Below are 20,177 nucleotides of genomic sequence, written 5' to 3' on the forward strand. Positions count from 1 at the left end.
TTCCCTCTTAAACCACATTTTCTTTTTAATTTTTTTTTAAATTTGTGTTTTCTCAAGTTCAGAAGGGACTTTAAACATGTATGCAGGCCAGGTTTAGGATCGAAACAGTCATCCAGGTATTTCAGATAAAAATAGTACATCATATAGCTACACTTATAGAATACATATTTTAAAGTCGTGTTCTGCTGGGTTTTATTTTATATTTCTGCAAAACAGAAATTAAGGTAGAAGGAAATCATCTTGCTCAAGGTGAAACAGCCAGTCGTTCAGTGGAGCTGATACTGAAGTTGCGGATCTGTCTCTGCTCATACTTTGTCCATTGCACCTCGAGGCCCCCATGTTTAAAATGAGTGGATCCTAATATCAAGAATAAATTGTGGCTTCTCTGTTTAGTGAGGGGACCAGGCTGCAAAGTATTCATCCTCTTTGAGACCAATAACCACCATTTTAAAAAGGACTTCATGCTAAATGTCAGTGGGGACAAAATATCCAATTAAGAAAGCTCTTTTGGGTGTAATCGAATTCAACACTCACTGTGCTTGTGACTATTACAGAGAAATGGTTCCAAATTGCACTCTGTTGTGTGGCCTGAATTGTTGTCCTTTATTTGGGGCTTCTGTACTTTGGGGTTTTGTTTTTCTCTTTCATGTGTTTATCAGAAGCAGTTTTTGGAGATGAGGTAGTTGATAGTTTGACTTCCCATCAAACTGTCAAGTCTAGGAAGAGTGGCTCAGATGGTAAAAAATCTACCTGCAATGAAGGAGACCCAGGTTCGATCCCTGGGTGGGGAAGTTTCCCTGGAGAAGGGAATGGCTACCCACCCCAGTATTCTTGCCTGGAGAATTCCATGGACAGAGGAGCCTGGTGGGCTACAGTCCATGGGGTCACAAAGAGCCCATGTGACTAACACTTCCTTCCATTTTACACATTCATAAAGACTACCACTAGAAATCGATTGTATTTCATGATTGCATGGTATTTTCAAGTGAAAGAAACAAAACTACCTCTTATCTATTATATTCCTGTCAGCTGTGTCTATAAAACATGGAGAAAACACCAACACGTCGAAGCTGGTTGGTGCCTTTTACTTTGCCATTGGCAAATGGGCAGGGGAAAGTTTAAGAGCAGCTAATCAGAGTCAGCGTAATTTTGAGCATCTATGCAGAAGCTGACTACCATATGAAACTAATGTTACATTATGATATGATAGCTTTAAAGTAACTTGATCTGCCTATATTCCCCTGCAGGCTTCTCCACGCTGTCCCTGGCAGACCAGATGAGCCTTCTGCAAAGCGCTTGGATGGAAATCTTGATCCTTGGTGTCGTGTACCGATCTCTCTCCTTTGAAGATGAACTTGTCTATGCAGACGATTATATAATGGATGAAGACCAGTCCAAATTAGCAGGCCTTCTTGACCTAAATAATGCTATCCTGCAGCTGGTAAAAAAATACAAGAGCATGAAGCTGGAGAAAGAAGAATTTGTCACCCTCAAAGCGATAGCTCTCGCTAATTCAGGTTGGCATATTGACATGGTTCGTTGTTATATTTCCTAATATGTCAGTTCTCCCCCTTCACTTACCTTCTTCTTCAGGGATTTACTAGACCCAGCTATAAATTCTGAATCAGCCAAATTATAGTCCTTGTAGCTTCCTAGGGAAAAGTTAGAAGAAAAGAAAAACCAACTTAAAGGGAATTATCTTTATTTTATTTGCTTATTAAAGGCTGTGTCCCTTTTACCACCAAATTGTTCATTGACACAAATCATGGCAAAGCAGAAGCAAAAGTGGCAGTGGTGTAAATGGACGCTCAGGACAAAGTTAGGTCCTTTGTCTTATTTACACAAGTGAAAATAAGTGTGAGTTACAAATGCAAATCTTTCCCCTACCGTAGAATGCAAATTTTGTAATTGGAATAATATATGTTGTATTGCTTTTCATTCTGCTTATCAGAGAATACTGTTTTCTTCCCTTCTGGAATTCTCTAGCAGTCGGATTCTGCAAAGGAGTATTTCCCTTAAAGGTATTACCTATGTAGTAAGGGTTAAGAATTATGAGAATAAATGGTCTTTACATGAGAACTGAAATGTGCTAAAATAGAGCGCAAACCCTGATAAGTAAAAATCGTTGGTGCTTTGTTGTTTTTGCCTTTGTGCCTCTCCGGATGCTTGATTGTGGTCTTAAGTCTCTCTTAGCATTTGCATAAAGTCCAGGATAGATCCCTCCTTAATGGCGTGCCGATCTTTAGATACCTGCGTCAATAACACGCTCTGATGCTATGTACCATTGACAGTCACATCGTGCCCCTCCATCTGCTTTTGTTTTGACCCTATCTTTGAACTTTATCTTGGTTGCCGGCCAGTAGTTTTCCCTTTAATTACAAGAAGGAAACTGTCAATAAAATCTGTTAAATGGGATGCAATGAGTGGCTTGAATGGGCGGATGGCTATTTGTTCAAATTCTGCAGCATTCAAGGTATTGACAGTTTGTTTTCTGGGGCCATATGTGACGATCAATCTCAGGCTGGGCTCAGCCGCGCTGAAAAATGAAAAACCAGATTGCTTTTGCTTACTTGTGGATGACGACTTTGTGATTTGGCGCGGTCCTAGTGAGATGAGACCTTCTGCCCAAATTGCCCCCATGAGAGCCAGGGACGCGTGACTGTTTTTAGGAATAATTTTTAATTGATTTTGTAATTAACAGTTCATCTACAATATTGATGCATGAATCCTTGGACTGATAGGAGGGAAATTGTTTTCAACAATGAAGTTGTACTTTGCTGTTTGTCTTCATAATGGAGTTTAGCATTTCACACTTTTAATTGCGAATGGACCCCTCTTCCTTAAAATACCATTCACTTCTCTCCTCCTACCCTTGTGAAACTGTAAAATATGACTCTTTATGACACATCACATCATCATCACAAACCCTGAAGAAACCCCTGCTATCTGGAAGACCAAAGTGGGAGATGGGATAGAAATTTTCTAAGAATTTATTAGTTGGTATGGACTTCCCATTAGAACATCTCTCATAATTGGATGAAAGATCCAGTGATGGTTTGAGAAGAATTTTTATTTGGAAATTGTATCGTGGTTCTAATTTAAAACATTTACTTGGTTAATTATTTTTTAAATGCAGCCCAGTGTGTTGTATATCTTTTGTGTCTCAAATTGCTTTTTGTGAATTATTAACTAATCATGAATGCTGTGCAATGCTAAAACTTTATCATCAAAATTGCTAAAATTTTGTAATTTTAGATATTAGTTGTATACTTTATGGCTATGGGTTATAATTTAAAATACCTGAATTAATTAGTAGCAGCATTTGTCACTGTTGTTTAGAAGTATAATCATTAATATTTTGATATATAGATGTTCGAATCCCACATTCTCTTCTGTGGGGGGAAGGAAGTGACCTACTTTTAAGCAATGAGTGGTGATTAGAAACTCTTTAAAGAACTAGTCAGTTTATTTTTCATGTTTTAAGCCAGAAGTAGTCAACAAACCCTCTCTTCTAGAATAACATTTAGTAAGTAGTATGCTACTTCTCCACATCACAAAAGTCTCCTGTAAGTAATTCTAATATTTTTCAGCTTCTGAATACCAAGCAAAATTAATAGAATCAGAGTCTGTGATGAAGGAGTAGTGATTAAGCACTATAAGGACTTTTTAATGTCTCCATTGTGCCACCTCTCCTTCGTTGTGTAAATATAGCTTTCTCTCATCCATCCAACCTATAAGCCCTACTGTTTTAGCTTGGGATAAACCACTCAGAAAGTCATTTTGTTTGAGACTGCCAATATGATGCTATTTTATTCCATTTTTTAACCATTATTTGAAGAACAGCTATAAAGTTGTAGATTCGATCTTGCTAGGAACTGGTGTTTCTTAAGCTGCCAAATACATCAATGTGAATATATTTTAATACTTCTTATAAACATACCAGAAAGCTTGTAAATTTTTCTTTTCATATTTAGATTAATATGATTTGATTTGATTAAGATTAATCAAAATTTAGATTAATGTAAGAGACTTTTTGTGGAGGAAAAAAAAATCTACTTTATTGTTATAGTATCTCAGCATTCTCCTTCAGGCTGTCGGTGTTAACAACCATTGTCTCATTAATCTAAATTTCAGCTTATTTTAAACACCTGTCTTTATTCAATAATTATAAATGTTGTGCTTATGCTTGGGAAACAGGGAATTGGCTTCCTGATAATGGCTGTCATATTTTTTGTAGCTATGTTTCTGTCACATATGAGTTCAGGAATATTTATAACACCAGAAAGCCATTGAAAGTATATTCCCTGTCTTTAGGGACATAGCCAAAAATCCCAATGTATCGTGAGCTAATAACTGTGAATAGAGCTTCCCTGGTGTCTCAGTAGTAAAGAATCTTGCTACCAATGCAGGAAGCACTGGTTCAGTCCCTGGGTTGGAAGATCCCCTGGAGAAGGAAATGACAATCTACTCCAGTATTCTTGCCTGGGAAATCCCATGAACAGAGGAGCCTGGCGGGCTACAGTCCATGGGGTCGCAAAAAGTCGGACACGACTGAGCAACTAAACGGCAGCAACAATGCTGTGATTATGATATTCTAATATTTGAAAACCCTAAATAATTATTCCACTTATATTTGAAGGTAAGAAACGTAATAGGCTCATTTCAACTACATATTCTCTATTTTGGATAGAGAACAACAATCTCTTGAGAAATATTGCATCCCTGATACATCTTGTGAGACTGAATTTTAAAAGGAGAATCTGGGTCACAATTTCAACATTGGCATTGTAAGGCCTCAGCTCTCTGACACATTAACCGAGAGGTTTTGACTAATCTCTAGAATTCTTTCCATTTGGGGAATTCTATGATTCTAGAATTCATTTTATGTCTTCATGAGACATAAAGCGAGTAATATGGTAAGATAGTACTGTAAGCATTTTAGGTAAGATTATAGCATATGATTCTATTCTCTCAATTGGTTCTTTTGATTCTTTTGTCTAAGATTTATTGAAAACTATTATCACTAGCCCCAAGGTAATATACTCACTTTTATGCAGTGCAAGATTAAAAGCAGTTTAAGATTAAGAGTTACTTTTAGTCCGATCATTCTCTTTGCTTAAGTCACAAGGGCTTCAAATTCCATAGCCACCCCTCACATCCCAACTGTTGCCACTCCAGATGCACCCCCAACATTGAGCAATTTTAACCCTGGGCTATTTGAGAATAAACAGAATCTACATGTTCAAGTTGAGTTTTCTTTTTACTTACACACAGTACTTCAAGAGTGTGTGTGTATGCAAGGTCAGTTGTGTCTGAGTCTGCAACACCCATGACTGTAGCTTGCCAGGCTCTTCTGTCCATGCGATTTTCCCAGCAAGACTATTGTAGTGGGTTACCATTGCCTTCTCCAGGGGATCTTCCTGACCCAGGGATCAAACCTGCATCTCCTGTATTGCAGGCAAATTCTCTACCACTGTGCCATCTGGGAATCCCATTTTGGATTAATAACATCAAATTGATATCAAGCTGCAAATGATATTTTGGTCATCAGTTTTAAATCATAAGTGATTATCCTCATCTCGTGACAATATTTTGTTCTCAAATACAAATGGTGTATGTACAGAATGTGATGTAATTTCAGGGATTAAAAAGTTGATGATTTCTATTGGAGACTGGAATGGGGGCCATATTTAATCAGTGTTTTTGGAACCTCATACAAGTTTAGTGTTTCTCAATCTTATTTTCGATGATCACTCTTCTCGTTCAGTCGCTCAGTCATGTCTGACTCTTTGCGAACCATGGACTACAGCATGCCAGGCTTCCCTGTCCTTCACTATCTCCCGGAGTTTGTTCAATCTCATGTCCATTGAGTCAGTGATGCCATCCAACCATCTCATCCTTTGTTGCCCCCTTCTCCTGCCCTCAATCTTTCCCAGCATCATGGTCTTTTCCATGCCTTTTCTGAGTTGGCTCTTTGCATCAGGTGGCCAAAGTATTGGAGTTTCAGCTTTAGCATCAGTCCTTCCAATGAATATTCAGGATTGATTTCCTTTAGGGTTGACTGGTTTGATGTCCTTACTGCTCAAGGGACTCTCAGGAGTCTTCTCTAGCACCACACACTCTTCTTAGGGTAGGCTGTTTAGATATGTTTTTCGTAATAGGTCCCCAGTGAAGTATTATTACAAATACTCTATGTAATCTATTTAAGTACTATGTATGTATGCATTTTACCTAAAAGGAGAGATTTTCTTCCCCCTACTCTCCAATTTCAGATTTTACCTCCTTTAAGAATGCATGGCTTCTTCTCTGTAAAATCAGGCAGATGAATTCAATAGCATCTTATTTCTCCTAACTGGTCTAAAATTTTAACTCTCAGTTACTTTTAAAAGAGGATAATGACTTTAGTCTTAGATTTCATGTGTGGTGTGTATATTTGTGTTGGAGTTTGTAATAGAGAAACATTAACATCTTCACAAATCAGAACAACTAGTAAAGGAGTAAAAACAGCTCTTCAACTCTTTTGTATCTACTGGGTCCTCAAACAGTTTTACTGAAATTTTAATGGCGTTTGCTGATTTGATACACAGGAGACAGTTTTAGCTAATGGACAAGAGATTATCCATTTTTAGTATCTTTCTGTAGACATTTCTATTTTAGTTTTGAGCCCCTGCCAGGAAATCTTTTTAGATTTCCATAATTTGCCTGTTTGGGTAGACATCTCCAGTGTTGTTTTATGGATAACAGAAGCAAGCTGATAAAAGATGTGAGACTACTTGAGGACAGAGGGTTGGACCCTGTGTCCCTTGCTATCAGTAAGCTGTTTGTTTCACAAGTAAGTCTATCCCACGTCTTTAAAATGGTCAGTAAGCAAGACACTACCAGTGCAGTTTCAGATCTGCCAGCCTAAATTGATATTTTAAGTTTCATTTTGAATTTTGTCCCCAGTTCCTTTATCTTGGACTTCCCAGGTGGCTCAGTGGTTAAAAAAAAAAAAAAAAAAATCCGCCTGTAATGCAAGAGATGTAGGTTTAATCCCTGGGTTGAGAAGATCCCCTGGAGGAAGTAATAGCAACCCTACTGCAGTATTCTTGCCTGGGAAATCCCGTGGACAGAGGAGCTTGGCAGGCTATTGTACATGAGGTCACAAAGAGTTGGACTCTACTGAGCACATGTGTTTGCTTACGCTTCCTTTATCTTCTTACTGTCTTTGTGGAGTTATAGTATAAAACCACTCAGAAAAGTTACAAAGGTAATTGGCGCCAAAATGTTTACCAGATTTTGTAAGAAATTAATATGGGTAGGCCTTTTGTGGCACATAGAAATTCATTCTCAACTCTTACCGTGACAAAACCATAATTAATATTATCACACAAATAAAAAATCAAACTTATGCCTTTCTATCTCTTCTACTTCTTTTTAGCTTTTACTCAAATCTGCCATCATTCTTTGGATTATTTTATTTCTGAAGACATATTAGGAAAGTAGATTATTTTTTAATTTAATGCAACCCTTATTTGCATATTGTGATCTTTCAAAATCCTATGTAAAAAAGTAAAGCTGGTTCTTGAATGTTTCTTATCATGCTCAATGATCACTGCTGTGTGTTCAGTCATGCCCAAATCTTTGCGACCCTATGGACGGTAGCACTCCAGGCTCCTCTGTCCATGGGATTTTCCCAGCAAGAATACTGGAGTGGGTTGCCATATCCTCCTTCAGGGGATCTTCTCCACCCAGGGATCAAACCTAGATCTTCTGCATCTCTAGTTCGATTGGAGTTGGCATTGGCTGTTGGATTCTTGACCACTGACCCTCATTATTAGTAATCTGCTTTATGTACAGTAGTGTGTATGTGTCAACCCCAATCTCCTCAGAGTTATTTTTATGTCCAGTGCTAGAATTACAACCTCTCTGGGTTAGAAAAGATCTACAGGGTGTTATGACCCAACCCCCTACTTGATATGTGTGCAGCTTCCTTGGTGTTTCTGCCAACTGTTTCTGTAGTCTTGATGGGAATTCTGCTCAACTCACTACTTTCTAGAAAGGACATTTTCATCAAGTTTCTCTCTCCCTCTCTCTAGGTCTCTCACCATTTTAATTTAAAGCACAAACTAACACACACATACACATACAAAACCAAATATGTGACTTAAAAGTGTATCCAAAGTGTAAATCACTCAGTCGTGTCCAACTCTTTTGGACTCTATAGATTGAAGCCTGCCAGGCTGCTCTGTCTGTGGGATTTTCCAAGTCAGAATACGGGAGTGGGCTGTTGTTCCCTACTCCAGGGGATCTTCCCGACGTGGGGCTTGAACCCCTGTCTCCATCATCTGCTCGGCAGGAGGTTTCTTTACCACTGAGCCACCAAGGAAGCCCCGGTGGCTTTAAACCACACGTATTTATTTTCCTACAGTTTTGGAGGTCAGAAGTCCTGATCAACTTCACCAGGTTAACAGCAAGGTGTGGACAGGGCCACATTGCCTCTGGAAACTCTACAGGACAATTTGGTTCCTGGCCTTCTACAGCTTCTACTGAGGTGTTCCTCACAGTCCTTGGCTCGTGGTTCCTTCCATCTTCAGAGCCCTTCTTGTACCATTTTGCTTCATTGGTGACATTGCCTTTTCTTTTCCCCCTCCCTCTTAAAAGGACACTTGATTTCATTGAATGCCCATGGATAATCTAGGATACTGTCCTATATCAAAGTCCCTTTTTCCATACGGGGTAGCATTCAGGTTGTAGAGATGGACTGTCTGGGTATCTTTGGGACCATTTTGCTACCTACCACAATGAACAAGGTCAAGTCGTGTCTGTCCCAATCTCAATCCCCTCCCTTTCCATGAAAGTAACCACTCTCCTCCCAATTTTTATAGTCCTCACTTCCTAATGTATTATAATGGCTTTGTTGCTGAATGTATATCCCCAGACTTGATAGTTTAGTCTTGCCCTTTAAAAAACATTATCTTCTCCTTATGGATCTGTGAAGTCTCTTTCCATGTAAAATTTATTCTTTCATTTTCACATTCTTAGAGTTTGTCTCTTGCAAAAACCAAGACATTTGCCCTGCAGAGTTCCCCACAGTGCGAACTTCGCAGTTTACACCCTATAGGGGCAGCTCAGCGTGTTTCTCTGTGACAGGATCCAAAAAGCATAATCAGATTCAGTTTCTAGACCTATAGGTGGCATGCTGTTCTTGGGCAGACACATGACATTTGGCTGTTTCACTTTTTTTGTGTGATGTTAGCAGCCTTTGGTGAAGCAAGGGAAAGTGTTAGACCCTCAGTCGCACCCAACTCTTTATGACCCCATGGACTGTAGCCCGCCAGGCTCCTCTGTCCATGGGATTCTCCAGGCAGGAATACTGGAGTGGGGAGCCCTTCCCTTCTCCAGGGGACTGCTCAACCCAGGGGCCAAACCTGGGTCTCCTGCATGCAGGCGGATTGTTTATCATCTGAGCCACAAGGGAACCCCAGCAGTCGTGGGAACTCATTCCCTAAATCCATGTTGATTTGTATTGTAACCTTTCTTTTTTCATTCTGTAGCAGGGATACTTTTACAGAGAGTTTCTTTCTCTTGCCTGGTTACCAGTGTCACAGAGTGAATGTGGAAAAAAAGGATAAATGCTTGATTATTTCTACTTAAAATTTTCAAGTTTTCAAGATATAAGGAATCAGCACTCATCTTTTTTAAATGTCATTATAAAAACATGTATTTAAACAGATTCAGTGGATTTCAATCAGTTGCAATTATAATTCTTTTCAAATTGTCCCACTAAGGTCAGTGGGAACCTCTTCAGGTCAGTGTAGGGAATCTTTTTTGAATGACTTAGTAGTTGTAGATACTCTCCTTCCTAGTTGTCATGACAAGGTGTTCTATATGTGTGTGTGTGCTAAGTTGCCTCAGTCGTGTCCGACTCTTTGCAACCTTATGGACTGCAGCCCTCCAGGCTCCTCTGTCCGTGGGATTCTCCAGGCAAGAATACTGGAGTGGGTTGCCATGCCCGCCTCCAGGCAATCTTCCCGACCCAGGGATCAAACTCACGTCTCTTACGTCTCCTGCATTGGCAGGTGGGTTCTTTACTACTTGCACCACCTGGGAAGCCCAAGGTGTTCCATATTCATCCCTAATATTTCCTGTCTGGGACTTGGAATCTGATTACAGCTTGGGTGCCAGTTGGTACCCATTACTACATTCCTAGGTTGGCCATCCTTCCTGAATCTTTTTGGTGGACAGAGCTAGGACAGAGACACACACACACACACACACACACACACACACACACACACACACACACACACACACTATAATTCTGATTGTGTGTGTGTGTGTGTATTGTCACTTCGTGTTTTTGGTAAGTGTTGTCTGTGGTTTTTAGTTTTGCCATCTAGTTGCTCTGTTCTGTTATGTGCAGATTTGGAGAGACTGAAAGTGTTTGGTGCCACAACTACCAACTTCCTGGGATGCAGTTTACTGATTTTTAATCAAACCTTTTTGAAAACTTTTAAGTCTAACTGGGTTAATCACGAGTCATTTTGCCATGGTGGGCAACACAGTTTCTTCAATATCTCAGCTGGTTGACTGAGATCACTTCATTAGACTCCTTACAATCGTATGTAAAAATTTGGAGACACAAATTTGCTTTTAGAAAGTAGGCTTTTGCTCACTTCTCTTTTTCATCATACTACATTTCATTGCTTCGGTGATTAGAGAGAGAATCACATTGGCTGAGCCCTTACTGCCCCTCTTTATTTGGCAGCTTACAAACTAAAGAAAATCAACACCTGTGTTCCACGGAAAAGGTGGCTGAGTATCGGTTTCTAGTGTGTATCAGGCATGACTCTGAATATGCTTCGTCTGTGTCTAATATTCAGTTCCATCCTCAATATAAGATTTGGCATCATTGAGAAAATATTGCCGAAAATGAGCTACAAATCCTGAAGACAGTTTCCAAATAGAACGTGGGCATTTGGCTGTACCTAAATGCCACAGTAATGGATAATTTTGCCATTGAGAAGGGCAGTGTTCTGTTCCAGATAAGATGTAAAAATAAAAATCTTCTTTTGTCATAGCTCTAAGTCTCAATGGATTTTGCAGCTATTAGTATAAGGATATTTAGCTGTCTTCCCAAGGTAAATGATCTGAGTTAGATATGTCCCTTTACAGTCCCCCTTCATGAGGGAAAATACTGGAATTTAACAAAAGGTTTCTATTTTATTATTAGATGTTGGAACTTAAAATATGGGTGAGGCTATATGTATCATTTGAACTCTGGTTGTCTTTTGGAATCTTGATTATTTTAGAATACCATTTGTCTGATTCTCAACTCTGACTTGACCATAGAATCACCTAGATTTTTAAAAATACTAATGTCCTGCATGCTGCTCCAGTCTTCTTATTTAATGGGTCTGGGTTTGAACCCAGAAATCCTTCCTACGTTTATTTCTTCTTAGCAGCTCACTCTGTGCTTTTAATGCTCAGCTTTGCCCTGTCTGATTAGTTCAAAAACCTATGGTTTCCATTATTAAGTTTAGTTGGTCCCCATTAGCACAAATACTGGTTCAATTTCCTTTAAAACATAAAGTTTAAAAAAAAAAAAGTACCAACAACCAAATTAAATAATTACATAAAGTAATGCCAGTTCTATTGAGCTTGGCATAAATGTATAAATTTAGCCCCAAGAATAAAACAGAGATTAAAGCCACGGAGCCAGAACTTGAACTAGGATCCCTAATGGAGATTAATATTTTCTTCAGCAGTCTGCCAGCTGAATCATGGTCTAATTAAATAGTTCAGATTTAGTGAGTTTGCATTTAAAATATTAGCAGATCCGAGAATGGGTTAAGCTAAAATGAGTTAGAATCTTTTCTGTAAATGGGAAGTTAAATTATCATAGTAATTTGATTAAATCATTTTTAAATCTCTCAAGCTAAATCACCGCCTTTAAAGAATAGTTTGAAGTCTTAATTGCTGTTTGTGAGCATATCTCTCTGCTATTTGTCCTCGCCTCATTTCCTGTGACATTCTATAATATATCTCCTGCTGAGCAAGAGCAGTAGGGAAGGCAAGACTTGGGGTGGAGGCCGAGGTGACCGTACAGCTGACTTCAAGCATTTAAAGATCGGCCATGTCGAAGACGACAATGTATCCTGTATGGTCTCAGTAGTTAGAACCAGGGCCAAAGGATGAAAGCTAGAGACAGATTTGGGAAAATATGAAGAAGACATTTCTAACAATTAGCTCTGTTCCTTGTTAAGTAGAAAGCTGTCCATGCAACTGGCAATGTCATCGTTAGATATGTTGTAGACAAGACTTTTGATGAAGATGGAAAGTTGAGTGAGATGAGCTCAGAGGACAATTTCAACTCTTTTATTTTCTTTTAAAGGAAATGTCATGTCCCATGTTATAAATTCTGGCAATATACTTTGATTCAAAGACACCTGAGTTTAATCCTACTCTGACACTTACTAGCCCTGCCACCTGCCTCACAGGGCTGTTGGGAGATGAATGAATTAAAGTTCATAAAGTGCTTATCAGAGGCCACACCCAAAAGCAAATATTTAAGAAATGGTTTAGTTATTATATTTTTCTGCTTTTTTTCATTTTTTCAAGTTTTTAAATTTTTTGGCTGCGTCTTGCAGCATGTGGGATCTTAGTTCCCTGATTGAGGATCAAATCCTTGTCCCCTGCATTGGGAGAATGGAGTCTTAATCACTAGACCGTGAGGGAGGTCCCCTAAAACTGTTTTAAAGAAATCTGTTGTTAACAGTAGTCAGTGCATCAATGATGTGATGAAACAATTTTAAAATGGCAATGTAAAAATCAAAACAAAACAGTAAAGAAAATACCTAGAAGTTTTTAAAGCATTTACTGGTTATAGCCATCAATCTTTTAATTACCTTGCCGTAATTCATTTTCATCATATGTTTAGCTACTTGATTTTAAATTACATTTCCTCTCTCTTTTTGGGCATGTGATCTGATATTTGAATTATATGAAAGATTAGGCTAACTACATATATCTCAGAGCTCTGCATTCTCAGAGAACTAGAATTATTAAACATGAAGAACCCCCCAAAGACTCCATTATGTGTAATTAACAGATAAACTGTCATCAGAATCAATAAAACGTGCTAAATGATTCAAACTTGTATATAATTAAGTGTCTGTTTTAGAGCTAGAGCTGTAACTTTTATTTTTTCCTTCACATCTCACATTTCTCGCAAGAGTAATTGTGGCAACCCTGTTAACCCTTTGCTTGCTTGATTGAATTAGATTTTTAAATTAGTCACTTACGGGCAAAGTTCACCTTCACAAATGTGAAAAGTTATTTCAGAATTCATTAAAGACTTCATGTGTTTTTTTGTAGAGAAGTAACCTAGGTAAGGATGCTTTAATGAACTATTAAGAGAACACTAAAAATTCTGGAAAGATGAGCAGTTTATTATGATTTGTGTACAGTCTACAATGGAACATAGTATTAGGTTCAATGTATTTTCATGAATTTCTTACAGTTTTGGTTATTGACTTCTTTTTTTCCCTTTTGGGAAATATGGGCTTTTTGAGCACAAGATCTGATTTTAGACAACATTACCTCCATGGCACTTAGGATAATTTTTTAACAGATGCCCTTTTATAATTGTTGAATGAATGAGTAAATATATGAATGAAATAATGAATAAAACAGCCAAGACTATATTCTATGAAAGTCTTCTCTTGCTTCGTTTCCAGAAGGAAAAACCCACATGTTTGAAATAAATGGATTTTTGTAGTAATTCCCACCTCCTAAGTCAGCATTGGAAATTATCTATTGCAGTGAAATTTAGAAAAATAAAATGGAGATTTTGGAAGCCCCCGAGCAATTCACAGCATAGAGAAATTCAAGAATAAGACAAGCTTCACAATTCGAATTGCCATGTTTTTTTATTATTGTTAACATTGTTTATCTTCTTGGCTTGTAGACTCCATGCACATAGAAGATGTCGAAGCTGTTCAGAAGCTTCAGGATGTCTTACATGAGGCCCTGCAGGATTATGAGGCCGGCCAGCACATGGAAGACCCTCGCAGGGCTGGCAAGATGCTGATGACGCTGCCGCTTCTGAGGCAGACCTCCACCAAGGCCGTGCAGCATTTCTACAACATCAAACTGGAAGGCAAAGTCCCCATGCACAAACTTTTTTTGGAAATGCTGGAGGCCAAGGTCTGACTAAAGGCTTCCCAGGGCCATCCTATCCTGCACGCTGAAAAAGGGAAAATAAACCCAAGAGTGATGTCAAAGAAACTTAAGAGTTTAGTTCACAACGTCAAAAATCAACAAAGACTGCACTGATGATTTAGCAGCAAGACTATGAAGCAGCTTTCAGATTTCTCCGTATCTTCCTGATGAGTTTCTTCCTACCTTGATCTCATCTTTTCTCCATATCTTTTCTCACTTTCTTTTCCTCGTTATTTTTTCCCTCCCTCCCTAGTCTTCCTCTCCTTCCTTCCTTCCTACTTTCCTTCCCTCCTTCCTTCTCCTGTATCCCTTGTCCATCCTGTCTTATTCTTCCACTTTCTTTTAAACTTTAATATCTCTAGTCGTAAGAACATTTTCCTTCCTTTCTCTTTCCCTCCCTCCCTTCTTCGGTCTTTCTTTTCTCCCTTCCTTCCTTTTTTCCTCCCTTTTTTCCTTCTTTCCTTCCTTCCTTCTGCTGCTGAACTTTTAAAAGAGGTCTCTAATTGGAGAGCTATGGAAGCCAGCCCTGCCAAAGGATGGAGATCCATAATATGGATACCAGTGAACTTCTTGTGAACCGTAACGTCCCCAATGACTAAGGAATCAAAGAGAACCACCGTACCTAAAAGTACAGTGCGACACACACGAATTGACTGAGTGCAGTATTAGATTCCACGGGAGCAGCCTCTAATTAGATGACTTAAGCAACGTTACATCGGCTGCTTCTTATCATTGCTTTTCCATCTAAATCAGTTACAGCCATTTGATTCCTTAATTGTTTTTTCAAGTCTTCCAGGTATTTGTTAGTTTAGCTACTATGTAACTTTTTCAGGGAATAGTTTAAGCTTTATTCATTCATGCAATACTAAAGAGAAATAAGAATACTGCAATTTTGTGCTGGCTTTGAACAATTATGAACAATAATGAAGGACAAATGAATCCTGAAGGAAGATTTTTAAAAAAATGTTTCATTTTCTTCTTACAAATGGAGATTTTTTTGTACCAGCTTTACCACTTTTCAGCCATTTGTTAATATGGGAATTTAACTTACTCAAGCAATAGTTGAAAGGAAGGTGCATACTATCACGGATGCAATTTATGTTGTGTGCCAGTCTGGTCCCAAACATCAGTTTCTTAACATGAGCTCCAGTTTACCTAAATGTTCACTTGACACAAAGGATTAGATTACACCTGCAGTGACTCCGAGTGGTCACTGCACATGGAATACAGATCCGTAGAGTGATCAGGAGCGCACCTCTCTCCCTGGGAGGTCCAGTTGCCATAGGATTTCTAGCTGCCACGGTGGTTAGGAATGAAATACTGCCTGTTTGCAAAGTTACAGACTTTATCCCTGAAGGAGCTGTGAGCCAGTATTCACTTAAGAGGCAATAAGGCAAATGCCAGGATTTGAAAAAAAAAAAAAAATCATCAAAGACAGCAGACGCCTGACCAAATTCTAAAACCCAATCTCTATGAGTTGATTCATTTAGGAATCTTTGTTAAAATTAATCTGCAGTTTTTACCAAGAGCTAAGCCAGTCTATGTGCTTTTCAACCAGTATTGTCACAGCAAGAAAGTCAGTCAGGTTCCAGACTGTTAAGAGGTGTAATCTAATGAAGAAATCAATTAGATGCCCCCGAAATCTACAATCGCTGAATAACCAATAAACAGTAACCTCCATCAAATGCTATACCAATGGACCAGTGTTAGTAGCTGCTCCCTGTATTATGTGAACAGTCTTATTCTATGTACACAGATGTAATTAAAATTGTAATCCTAACAAACAAAAGAAAAGTAGTTCAGCTTTTCAATGTTTCATGTTTGCTGTGCTTTTCTGAATTTTATGTTGCATTCAAAGACTGTTGTCTTGTTCTTGTGGTGTTTGGATTCTTGTGGTGTGTGCTTTTAGACACAGGGTAGAATTAGAGACAATATTGGATGTACAATTCCTCAGGAGACTACAGTAGTATATTCTATTCCTTACCATTAATAAGGTTCTTCCTAATAATAATTAAGAGATTGAAACTCCAAACAAGTATTCATTACAAACAGATACACGTCAGAATCATAATAATATTTTCAAAACAAGGAATAATTTCTCTAATGGTTTATTATAGAATACCAATGTATAGCTTAGAAATAAAACTTTGAATATTTCAAGAATATAGATAAGTCTAATTTTTAAACGCTGTATATATGGCTTTCACTCAATCATCTCTCAGATGTTGTTATTAACTCGCTCTGTGTTGTTGCAAAACTTTTTTGGTGCGGACACGTTTCCAAAACTATTGCTACTTTGTGTGCTTTAAACAAAAATACCTTGGGTTGATGTTTCATCAGCCTAGTGCTAGAAATACTGTGTATCTATCATTAGCTATATGGGACTATATCGTAGATTGTGGTTTCTCAGTAGAGAAGTGACTGTAGTGTGATTCTAGATAAATCATCATTAGCAATTCATTCAGATGGTCAATAACTTGAAATTTATAGCTGTGATAGGAGTTCAGAAATTGGCACATCCCTTGAAAAAATAACAATGGAAAATACAACTCCTGGGAAAAAAGGTGCTGATTCTATAAGACTATTTATATATGTAAGTGTTTAAAAAGATTATTTTCCAGAAAGTTTGTGCAGGGTTTAAGTTACTCCTATTCAACCACACTATCTATATAAATAAAATATATACAATATATACATTGTTTTCACTGTATCACATTAAAGTACTTGGGCTTCAGAAGTAAAAGCCAACTGACTGAAAACATGAGAGGGAGAAATGTAAAAAGAATGAAGGACAATTTTTAGTTTTCAGTTCAATTGACTCTCCGCATTACAAAAGAACAAGTATCTCACAAATAGGAAACACAACTAAAATTTAGATCTAAAAGAATTGCACGGGCTTTAGGGTAAACGCTTCATCTTAAACCTCGCTGGAGGTAAGTTTTTTCAAGTTTCAAGCAAGACCATTTACTTAATGTGAAGTACTGGAAAGTTCTCAAGGTGTATGTTTTAGCCATATAATTTTAATTTTCCTTTCGCTTCTTTTAGGTTGGTTCTTATTTAAGCAATATGATTGTGTGACTACCTGTAGTTACACTTGTGTTTCAATCAGATCAGATTGTTGTATTTATTCCACTATTTTGCATTTAAATGATAACATAAAAGATATAAAAAATTTAAAACTGCTATTTTTCTTATAGAAGAGAAAATGAGTGTTGGTGATTGTATTTTAATTATTTAAGCGTCTCTGTTTACCTGCCTAGGAAAACATTTTATGGCAGTCTTATGTGCAAAGATCGTAAAAGGACAAAAAAAATTTAAACTGCTTATAATAATCCAGGAGTTGCATTATAGCCAGTAGTAAAAAGAATAATAATAATAATAAAACCTTGTCTATAGCTGTAGATGGGCTTCACATCTGTAAAGCAATCAATTGTATATTTTTGTGATGTGTACCATACTGTGTGCTCCAGCAAATGTCCATTTGTGTAAATGTATTTATTTTATATTGTATATATTGTTAAATGCAAAAAGGAGATATGATTCTGTAACTCCAATCAGTTCAGATGTGTAACTCAAATTATTATGCCTTTCAGGATGATGGTAGAGCAATATTAAACATGCTTCCACTTTTGATTGCTCTTTCGTATGGTGTTTTCTTTTTTTCCCCTCCCCCCACTTAAGAACCAAATCAATAAAACATTGCCCTTTGTGGCTTTCCTTCAGAGAACATCTCTGAGAGTTACCTGTTCCCTAAAAATAAGGTACGAGGTTAAAGAAGAGCTATATAAAGGCTTGTCAGAATGAATTCTAGGGTGCCAAGAGACATTTTGCATATTTAAGAGTATGCAAAGTGTCTCAAGCACATTAGAATTCATTCTGACAAGCCTTTATATAGCTCTTATTTAATCTTAAAGCGTCTCACATCATCCTACTTTACTCCAAATCATCGCCTCTATGTCAATGTCATAACAGAAAACTTTCCCCCTATTTTAAGATCCTATTAAAACCTGCTAGAGATAACCTATTATTTCCCTCCACCCACAATTAAATCAGGTGCCGGCTCTGAGCTTGGCAGCCAGCAAGCTGCTGGGTCCGTGGAGCAGCGCCAGGCAGAGGGGCCAGCAGGATTTCCCGAGGGGGCACCAGTTCCAGAGCTTCTAGAACGGTGAGGCTGAGGTTGGGGAGCTGTCTTGGAATTCAGGAGGGTCAAGGACTGCAGTGGGTCCTGCTTAGCTCTTTCTTCCAGAAAGGCGAGGGCCCTTGCTGCTCAGCGTCCGCTGTTCATCCACCAGCCCCTCCTGGCACCCTCTCCGAGGTGCTAATCCCTGCTTCCTTGGCTTCTCGGCTTATCTGGATGGCCTCCTGTCACTATTTGCCCACCGTGTTTCTCACCTTTCCGAGGTGGCCGGTGCTCTAGAGAAATAAGCTGATAACACCGCATCCGATTTAGGGGCGCACGACGGCCTAAATCACTGAGGTACACGAGCTGGCCACAGGATTCAGACTTGTCTTTTCCTGTTTGAATGTCTTTTGAGTGGCGACAGCCCAGGGTTGTGTGTGACATGTTCTACTCTGGACAATTTCAAAATATTTGGGTAAAACTGAGACCCTGCAAGAAGGGAAATTATGCCTATAATTCTTTCCAGTAGGTCCTCATTTCAAAGTATATGTTTTCCACATACACACACACACACATGCATGCTTTTGAAAACTTTTACATCAGAATTCTCTTGTTGGTTTTTATAATTTAGAATTATTACAGAGTGACTTTGCTGGTACTGATGTGTTTATCATGGTTGCTTCAGGTGTAAAAGAAAAAAACAATAGGATTTTGATGTCTGTTTCTCAATATATAAATGAGGAGCTTTGACAAATGGGCTGTATTTATGTTGAGATATCACTTTTATTTTACCTATTGTGTATAAAGGAGTTTATTTTTTGTAAATGGCGGTTATGGAACTTGGCAGAACATTGGAATCACGTGAAGAGCGTTAAAAATGCCTGGTGCTCATGCTGAAGTTTGGGGTTTAATTGGCCTGGGCTTTGGAATCGTTTTGAAAAAAACATCTCCAGGTGATCCTAATGCAAAGATGAGGCAACCACTGCTTTCAAGTTTTATACTTTTCTCAAGTCAGGAATGTCCTAAAAAATAAAAAGCCTTTTCAGACATTGCCTCTGAGTTTTTATGAGGTTTTAGACTATCTTCTTCTAAAATATCAAGACGAAAGGACTTAACCTTTTTATTTTTTAATTCACAAAGCCAATGAAATGTATTTGCATGGTTTTCAACTCCACTTTCCCCCACCCCCTCACATCCACCCCTCACACCTTCATGCTTCTGCAGCATAGCACAAGTGTGGAGAACACATTTTCTTTGATAATTCCCAAGCCACATTTTCTGGTTATGCCCCAGATAATGGAGATAGAATGGAAATTCCTGCTAGACACTTGTGCAGAATTGCAGAATATCACCCAATCTTTTTTTTTTTTTTAATCCTGCTCATTTGGCCCTATCCTGAGCTTTAAAATTAATTTAGATTTGGTTGAAAAATACCTTTTTCTTTCTTACTGAAAAACGAAAAACCAACACAAAACAAAATTGATTTATTGGAATGATTCCCGTTACCTCTATTTTTGCAAGTTGCTGATGTAGATAAGAGGTAGAAATGAAATAGAACTGAAATAGAACATTTCGTTCTTGGGCCTGTGCAAAAACTTTAGGTATACTTTGTTACTGTGAAATTTACTTTGTGATTAAACTGTCAAAAGAGAGCAATGCTTAAGGTTTTCGTTTCGTCCACAGTGATGTAGACATGAAATGGAAAGTTCCAGAGTCCAATAGACATAGAGTGTTTAAGTCATTGTTTCTGGCCCTTTGAAATCTCTTAAGTCTAGCTTCTGGTGCCCCTCGGTAGTGTGGAAAAAACAAAATGAAACAAGTGGCAGTAGATTGATTGTACACTGCATCTTAT

The 20,177-nt window shown here is 38.2% G+C and overlaps 1 protein-coding gene across 10 annotated transcripts in view; it reads left to right on the top strand.

Moving 5' to 3' along the window:
• ESRRG (estrogen related receptor gamma) overlaps positions 1 to 17,838 on the top strand; it is a 625,441-nt gene extending 607,603 nt beyond the window's left edge. For all 10 annotated transcript variants that reach the window (XM_070474514.1, XM_070474512.1, XM_070474515.1 and 7 more), the window contains 2 exons: positions 1,248 to 1,517; positions 13,952 to 17,838. In XM_070474514.1, coding sequence (XP_070330615.1) covers positions 1,248 to 1,517; positions 13,952 to 14,196 — 515 coding nt within the window. In that variant the 3' untranslated portion in view covers positions 14,197 to 17,838. The remainder of the gene's footprint in view (positions 1 to 1,247; positions 1,518 to 13,951) is intronic.
• Positions 17,839 to 20,177: the final 2,339 nt, after the last annotated feature.

The sequence above is a fragment of the Odocoileus virginianus genome, chromosome 11, assembly GCF_023699985.2.
Source record: "Odocoileus virginianus isolate 20LAN1187 ecotype Illinois chromosome 11, Ovbor_1.2, whole genome shotgun sequence".
NCBI lineage: Eukaryota > Metazoa > Chordata > Mammalia > Artiodactyla > Cervidae > Odocoileus > Odocoileus virginianus.